Here is an 8858-nt window from a genome sequence, read left to right on the forward strand (position 1 = left end):
CCATTTTCTCTGTCTCTCAAGTCAAACAACCTGAGAAAATAAATAAATTGGGTCTCTTTTTTGGCAAAAATAAAGCATAAATTTGAAAAAAAATAAAAATAAAAGACCATTAAGGAAAGCAAAAGGTGTATTATAGGTTTGGTAAAGGAGGTTTAAGAATCCGATGACATATATAATGCAGCCCCCATTTTGAATAACCTTTTATTTGTGGAATTAATCATTACTGCCCCCAAAGAGAGGAGAAAAAGAAGATAAAAACAACTGAAAAGGGGAAGAAAAAAGTTAAGGGTAGGCTCAGAAAAACGAAGAGCACTCTCTGCGTGCAAGTGTAAAAGCGACTTTTCCACGAGAGAGATTACAGGGATAGTGAAAGTAAAGTACACTTTGAAAATAATTCTGCTATAATTCCTTCATGATTGGTGCAAATATCCACTAACAAGACTTTTTCTTTGAGCGGGACAAATCTCACTGCTACCCCTTGAGAAGACTTGGTGTGACCCTTTAGATATTCTATCATTCCAACAATAACCAACTCTTTAAGTTTTCTGCAATTCATCCTTCAAAAAACGAGATAATTTTCAATAATTTTATTATTCGGATGAATTGTTAATGTAAAAGAGTTTTGTCTTAAACGACCCATCACCTTATTCGGGTAGGTGAGCTCTACAAGAACTCTATCACATTTATTGTGTAAATTGTTAAGAATTTAAATCGGTTAATGAATGACATTTAATTTAGAGCACGTGAAAATCACATACTCAAATCTCTAAAACATTGTAATCTCCCATTATAGATGGTGAAAACGTTGTATTTAATTTATCTTTTTTAGTGGCTAACATAGCTCGGATCACATATTTGTGTAAGTTGTAAAATATTTATAAATATAACATTCTTCCACATTGATCTACGGCCCTTGATACATCTTTACTCAATTTTCAATAGATCCCCTACGTTTATTCTCTATTAAGTTTTTTTGGTTTCAAGATTTAAAGGCATCCTTTTTTTAGATTTTATTCGATCTACATAAAAGATTCTTCGATAATTGAAATTTCCACAACTTTTTTTTCAATGTTAGGCCTTTTGTCACTATCAGGTTATAAAACATATTAGAAACCGTAACAAAATACTTTCAATTATGTCGTTGGAAACACTCATTTTGGCTAAATTGTATGCAATAGAGTTGATTCATTTGATAATTATGTGTGCTATATACAGTATATACTTAGAGTGGTTTTAACCGCACCATAGTTTTTTACTACAAATTTTTTACAAACTAACTTGATAATCACCGTAAAACTTGGCCATTAAAATGTGATTATTCATTACTTACCAGCCCCAACAAAATTTTAGAAAATGCCAAAAATCTTCTAAATTTGATGTATTTATATGAAATAGACTTTAAAAAAATTAATTTTTACCCTTAAAAATTTTATTTTTTAAGTTTTATCCGCCTCTGCTTACCAGGTTTACAAACTAATATATAATTTATGTAACATTATATGGACATTGACATGAAATTGTAGAAAAATTACAGTAAATAACTTTGCAGTACTCAAACCAAAGGGGAGATCAATTGGCCTCCATAAAAAACAGAGACAGTAGTTTATTTATCTTTTCTTGGGTAGAAATTACACGCCAAGGAAAAACAGAGGCCATAAATTAACCCTGTACGTAGGCGTTTAGAAGCAACAAGTACAAAACTGTAAAACAGTAAATTTGGTTTTTCAAATTTTCGGTTCTGTCCGCTAATTGGTAACCGGGACTGAGCTCTGGTTCCGTAGAACGATGGGAAGAGACTCTTGGTGACGAAAATTCCACTGCTTTGCAATGAAGTCCTCTATGGTGCGCTGGAACTCCTCGTTGCTTAGCTCGTCCTCCGGAGCTAGATTCTCTTCGGATTTAACACCTTTCGTGCACTTCTCCGTCTCCGATCGCCGGAGCTTTCCGTGAGACTTCTCCCAACTCTTGCGCTCGAACTTCTCCGACTGAGTCCTACGATACGGCTTCGGATGCTCCAGATCCGAGTCCGAGTCCGAGTCCGAGTCCGAGTCAGAGTACGTGTTAGCGTCGTCTTCACGAGCGGTCGTGATCATCTCAGTGATAATCTGCTTGTCATGGTACTCGATCGCCCCCGGCAAGTGGGCGAAAGGATCAGTTTCGGACTGCGACCTCTTGTGGTCGCCGCTGTTTTTGATGATTTCCTCAAAGATTTCGGTCTCGCCGTCGTGGCCGGACGGAATTTGGCCGGAGAACCGGCCGGACTTGGCCAGAAGAGTGACGATGATGACGTTGCAGAGCAGAAAAACGAAGAGAGGGCTCGCGACGAAGCCTAAAAGCTGCCGGAAGAACTCCCCGGAGATTCTAACGGCGAAAGGGACCCGAGCTAAGGTCCACGAGACGAGAACCATAGCCAGAAACAGCTCCACGAAGCGAAAAAGCTTCGAGATGTGAAGCATTGTGCTTGTTCTCTGTTTCTCAGCTTTCAATCCGTCAAAATCGAACAAACCCTTCAAACACAGAGAGAGAGAGAGAGAGAGAGAGAGAAGCAAAGCCGATGGGTGAAGCTGCAAGAGTCTTACGGCATTGGTAGTCGGAGTGGGAAGTGTTTTCCGGGAAAGTAAAGAAATGAAAATCCAAGAGAGGTAAATCTTGGAAGAATATAGAAAAGTGAGAAAATATTGTACACTATAGAGAGTACTGGGTGCACAGGGAGAGCAGTGAGGAGTCTGCGTCTGGGTTCTGGCTTTCCCTTTCGCCTTTCCCCTCCCTTTGAGAAGTGAGAAAGAGAACAATTACTTGCACCTCCGAGAACTGAACCCCTTCCGTGGACAAATCTTCGCCTTTTATAGACTCACACACAGCAATACATTTATATTTAACTAATTTAACTGAAATTATTTTTAACGTCCTAATCAAGATTCAAGACCCAGTCCCACTGTCCCAGACCCGGTTCGTTGGGTTAATGGGGCCCACATGGGGCAGGCTACGTCGACGCTTTAATGTAATTCTTTATGTTGATGTTTTTTTCTATTTGGTGCTTTTCGTTTCCTGTGTCTGCTTTTGCCTTGTGCCGTGGAATTTGGTCGTGGTGGGGTTTCCTATTACGCGAGAAGATCGCCGGAGTGATTGGCATCTGCGTGATGGGATGAGACGTGGGGTTTCACGTGCGCCGTGCCTTCAGAATAGTCCTCTTGCGTTCTGCTCCGTTGGTTTGGACTTTGGAGCAGATTGCCTCATCCTCATGGGGCGTGCGTGTACACTTTCTTTCCTTCTTTCTTTCTATTTTGTATATATAAAATGCAAGCTTCATTTGTCCTGTTGTCCAGAATAGGTAGATTCTAAACGCACAAATATTTTTAGCAATTTTTTGTTGGAATTAATAATTTAGACAAAAAATCGAATTGATAAAGGTATCAAAATTGCCACTCTATCTTATATTGTCGGACTTTTTATAAAATTTGGGAGGAAATAGTACTGGTGGGTGGGTTTTTTAAATCGACGATGAATCAAATACTTGCCGATTAGGTACTCAAGTTTCTTCTTTTCCGAGATTGAACTACTAACAAAATTGGTCCATGACCAAGACCAAATGGTTCATATACCACAATCCATAATTAACAAAAATTTTAACTTTTCAATTTAATTAATCTCGCTTAGTTCTTTTTGGTTAAAGAATTTGGTCGGAACCCAGCCGGTTGGACGCATTCAAAGAAGCGTGGGCGTCTGGAAGTCCGTACACCTTCTGTAATTTCCGCGCGCGATCACGTGTACCTGAAACTTAAAGTACGGCGATTTTTTTACGACTTAAAAGTAGACCTTCTTTCGTTGCCAAGCAATCTATTTGTTTTTTTGGTTTTTGTTTTTTAAAATTTAGGAAGAAGGACACACAAGAGCTCTGCTGACAAAGAGAGAGGTACGGTGCTTGACAGACACGCGATTGTTTTTGCCTTTAATCACCCAATATAAATTCATTTATCATTATCATTTATGTGATGTGAAGGAACAAAGCTGATAGTCTTCGGTCAATAAACCTGACAGGAGTTTTAAGTGATAGATAGATATTGCCATCAATTTCAGAGAAACATTTTTGGCTATTAAATAAAAGGATTGAGATCCTATTCGAACAAATCAAATATGAAAATATGAAATGTTCGAATATTCGTCCAAACATATATATATATATATATATATATATATATATATAATTTGTGACTAATAAATTGAAGTCACAAATCAAATATTATGAAAATGAATTGCAATTCACAATTTTTTTTTTTAAAAAAAAATATTGCACTTTCATAACATACTAAACAGATTATAATATAACACTAAATCAAGAGGTGGACACCTCAACAATAAATCCAAATGTAAAAGACCGTGCTAATGAAAAAGTGAAACTAAAACCACCGAACAAGCAATAGACGCATAAATGATCTCAAAAGAACCATAAACTATCTAAACATTTATAACTTGGGCAAAAACCAAGAAATTGGCCGCATAAAGCGACAATAACACCCAAACAGAGAATAGATAAGAGTATAACCCTCAAAAGAGTCATATATCTAACCCAAACATTTTCTGAAATAAGACAACAATCACATTTTAATTATTGAAGTTATAAGCACTAATGTATTGTTACATTAGTTTGTAAATATGACAAGTGATATATAGACCAACACAAAAACATAATAAATTGTTACGTTAGATTAAAAAGAAAAAACACTACTATCAACAATCTTTATTACAATTATTGTACGATATTTTTGTTAATTTATTTGAAGAACTATTATGTTTATTTTTTTTTATTATTATTATTATTTTGACAAAATAGTGTATTATTATATATGTATAGGAGTTAGTAGTAGAGCAGGGCCAGCCATAATCGTTGTTCCAAGAATTGGTAGGAGGTACTCATTGAGTCGCTTCACTTCACTTTCATGTGTTAGTCTACATCATAGCCCCACTGGTAATGAAGTTTTTTTTTTTTTTTGGGGGGTGGGGGTGGGTCTCAAAATAAAAATAAAATAAATAATTTTTAAATAAGATAATTTTAAAAATTACAAAATAGTTTTTATTTTTATGTTATATTATAATATTTTTTCAAAAAAAAAAAAAAAAAAACCAATGCACTTAAAAGTAAAAGTGGCGCCCGTGACCCTCTATTTTTCAGCAGGTTGGGATTTTCTTTTTGTGCTATAAGCATTATTTATTAGATTGAGTTGACAGTGTGATGGGAGCCTTTTGCGTGTGTGTTTCTCCCAAATTCTGCACTCACCGTTCATAATATACTTTTCAGTTTCCACCCATTTTCATAAATCTTCTTTATAGTTAATGTAACAGCTGCTTCTAAATGTCTCCATATCTTTTCACGGAAGAGATGGGACGAATGTCACTAGTTTGAATATCTCTTTTTTTATGTAAATAAAAAAAAAAAACAACATTTTGGTGCTCGCCAAAGTGTTAGGCACATTTGTTAATAGATATTAAACAACAAATAAGAACCAAAAAGTCAGAATCTGCTATATTAAATTATCATTTGTTCTTAACAATAGTGCATAAATTATTGAGAATTTCATTCAAAAAAATTCCAATAGTTGGCTTTATAAGGCAGAGAGAAAGAGAGAGAACCTAAAACAAACATGTACCATCCATCATCCACTAGCAAACAAGGCTAATATTTTATATTCCTCTACAAGTTTTTTAATTTCAAACAAGATAGAGAAATCTATGAGCTCCATTTATTCATATGGTCTGCAGCTGGGCTTTATTCCAGTTCTCCTTCTAGGTATATTATTTTTTAAGTTATCCAAGGTAAGAGAAAGTTGTGCCTTTTCTCCCATCAACATCATGATTTTGAAAGTAATTTCTGTTCCAAGTAGGAGCTTCTTTCCAAGAACATTATTGTACTCTCTTGCCTGTAAAGACCCTTGGACAAAATATATATAAATCTTGTTAGAGATACCCAGCTTTGAGTTGCTCTTTTAGGACTATTTTTCTTTTAAATCTGTAGTGTGTATATGTGGTCTAGGTGAGCTCTACATAAAGATGACATGACCACTTATTTCTTCTATTTTTCTTATTCCAAACACGTTTTCGAATAAGCGACCCGAAATTTTATGTGTTGTACCCGAGAAAGAGAGAATTTTGGTGAGATCCACGCGCCCAAACACACCTCGCCTCATGCTGCCACCTAAGCATTTGTCCAAATAAATGAATTTTATCTAAATCCTCTCTCTCATTAAAAACTCGAACAAATTATAATTCGGCCAGCAAATTAGAGTCGATCTCAATCCGTATGCAATATATATTATTCTACACCCATTAATCCGAAATTCATATTGCCCCATACTGAGCGACATTGGTAATATGCTCTAGAAGAGCTTACGTGTATTCGCCTACGCGGTTTAAACAAGTGGATTGGACTGTATTCCATCCCACCATATTTCTTTTTTGTTATTTGCTTTATCAAAAGCATAAAGCATCAAAATCTTGTCTGCTTTTTCAAGGTTTCATTCTCTGAAATAGTCATGTGTATGAACTGTTGGATCTTTTATTTTTCTTGTTTCTTTTGGAACTGAGTTTGGATAGGGGTGTAAATCTTCAATCGGGTACCACGGTAAAACAGTTACTGACCAACTGGCCACCAGTTTTAAAACTGGTAACCGGGTACCCCAGTCTGATTACCGATTTTTGTATATATATATATATTAGAGATTATTTGGTGTTTAATCTCATAAGATAATAAGAATGAGATTTTAGTCTTTTTTGTTTTTTTTAACAACTACAACAAAGCCCACCTTATTGGGCCAAAAAAAGCCTTAATTATTTTTTAAAAAGTGGCCAAAAACATCTAAATTAAGCCCAACAAATAGGCCCAATACCCAAAATAAGCCTTAAAAGTTCAATTTTTTACACACCCGGCTACCTATCCGGTTAACCGGCTACCAACTGGATACCCCGGGTTACCGGTTTTAGCTAATAACCAATAACCAAAACCGGATTTTCACCCCTAAGTTTGGATCACAATCCAAGTTATTAGATTAGGCCCATTTTCAACGCCGAACCATCCCCAAATTAGACATGGTGATATTGGGACTCTGGGAGCCAACTTTTTCCGCACCTTCTTGGACTATATTAACTGGTTTAAAACTTAGTTTCCATTTTGGGCCTTGGGCAAAAGTGGCTTCTGAACTTGCCTTCTAGGTGGGAATTGCTCAAATTATTAGCAATTCAATTTCAAACAGTCAATTACTGGTTGGGGTGGTAATTTACATTTGTGTTGAAATATGAGTATAAAATTAAACTAACTTATTTAATTAAACGGGTCAATTCCTTTAACCTCGACACGACTTATTTAAATAAGTGGGTGACTCAACTCGTCCTACATAACCCGTTTATTTTATTGAGTATGAAAATACCATTTTATGCAAAGATATTGGGCACAATAATTCTCAATTATTGAACATGAAAATAAATTATACTATCAAAGTTATATCTATACAAATAGAGATGAGACCGATGGTAATTTTTTGTCAGACTTTAAGGTTTTAATTTTCTAATAGTAAAAGTACAAATATTTTGATTTATACAAATTATGCGAGTCACTCGTGTTATTCGGGTTGATCTAAAATTGACCCATTTATCATTGTGTCTACTCGGGTCTACTTAATTTGACTCGAATTCTATTTTTTAAATTATAACCTTCTAACTTTGTGTTTGGTTTATATTAATTTCGGGCACCCTTATCTACTTGACGATGGCTGAGGAGTGAGGAGTGTGGAGTGTGGAGTGTTTCCCTAAAAATGGGCATTAGCAAGTGTTGTAGGGTCGATCCATAACCCTTTGTCGATCTTGAGATTGGATTGTTGTAGGGTCAATCCATAACCCATTGTCGATCTGAGATTGGAATGCAAGGGGTTAAAAAAAAACAAAAAAATTACAACAAGAAGAAGAAAAGAAGAAAATACACGAGACTTGTATATCCTGAAAGAACAAGCGGAATTACGCATGGTTGATGCACTCTGACCCTGTCCAATCCTTAAAAAAGAAGAATGTTGTGAAACACGCACTTATTTCTTGGGTCAAAAGCCGAATCGATTACTTGACTTGGTGGTCCATTCTCCATATGGAGTAAAGCAAAGAAGACCTTACAAAGGTAAGACTTAGAAAAATCAAAAGCTTGACTCTAGAAAGATTAAATTAATTTGGAAGATTCAATTAGTTTGGCAACGACCCTTTTTGTAAATATTTTTTTTTTCTTTGGTTGTTGTTTCGTCTCCTTTCCTTTTCCCTTTTCTGAATTAAAAAATAATAATAATTAATTTGAAATAGACCTCAAATTAAAAAAAAATAAAAAAAAAAAGAGGAAAAAAAAAAAGAAAGAGGAAAAGACCTCCACAAATGTGTTTTTCACATGAATGCTTCATATACACGAATACACGATATTTTTTTTTTTTTTGATATGTCCATATAAAAGGGGAAAGGAATTCGAACTAGTGACTTTCGTTTTATAATGCGTGGTCTCTAACCGATTGAGCTACTTTTTGAAAACTACACATAACACTTTTTAAAAATGGTTAAATGATGAACTCTGTAATCAATTGTTAGAATCAATAGATCTTCAAATCGTTCGTTAAAGAGTGAGAAATGATTAAAACAAGAATACATAAGCAAAATAATTGCCTAAAAATAGTTAATAAAAAACAAAATATGTTTTTTAAATAACTAAAAGACAAACTGTTTAATGTAATTTTTAGCTCACACGCAAATGCTTATTTTTTTTATTTTTTATTTTTTTAAAAAGCTTATTTTATTGACTTTTGTCTGACCATTTCGGAGAAAAACTCCCATACCAGATT

The 8858-nt window shown here is 34.9% G+C and overlaps 1 protein-coding gene across 1 annotated transcript; it reads right to left on the reverse strand.

The window, feature by feature from the left end:
* Positions 1–1597: 1597 nt before the first annotated feature.
* Positions 1598–2790, reverse strand: LOC132186458 (tRNA-methyltransferase non-catalytic subunit trm6MTase subunit). The gene has a single exon (XM_059600435.2). The coding sequence runs from the start codon at positions 2454–2456 to the stop codon at positions 1746–1748; it is 711 nt and encodes a 236-aa protein (XP_059456418.2). The 5' UTR covers positions 2457–2790; the 3' UTR covers positions 1598–1745.
* Between the last annotated feature and the right edge of the window lie 6068 nt (positions 2791–8858).

This window comes from Corylus avellana, chromosome 6, assembly GCF_965113065.1.
Source record: "Corylus avellana chromosome 6, dhCorAvel1.hap1.2, whole genome shotgun sequence".
In the NCBI taxonomy this organism is placed as follows: Eukaryota; Viridiplantae; Streptophyta; class Magnoliopsida; order Fagales; family Betulaceae; genus Corylus; species Corylus avellana.

What these genes read in the sequence shown, in the direction of transcription:
- LOC132186458 (XM_059600435.2), bottom strand. Translation starts at nt 2,456, where the DNA reads ATGCTTCACATCTCGAAGCTTTTTCGCTTCGTGGAGCTGTTTCTGGCT.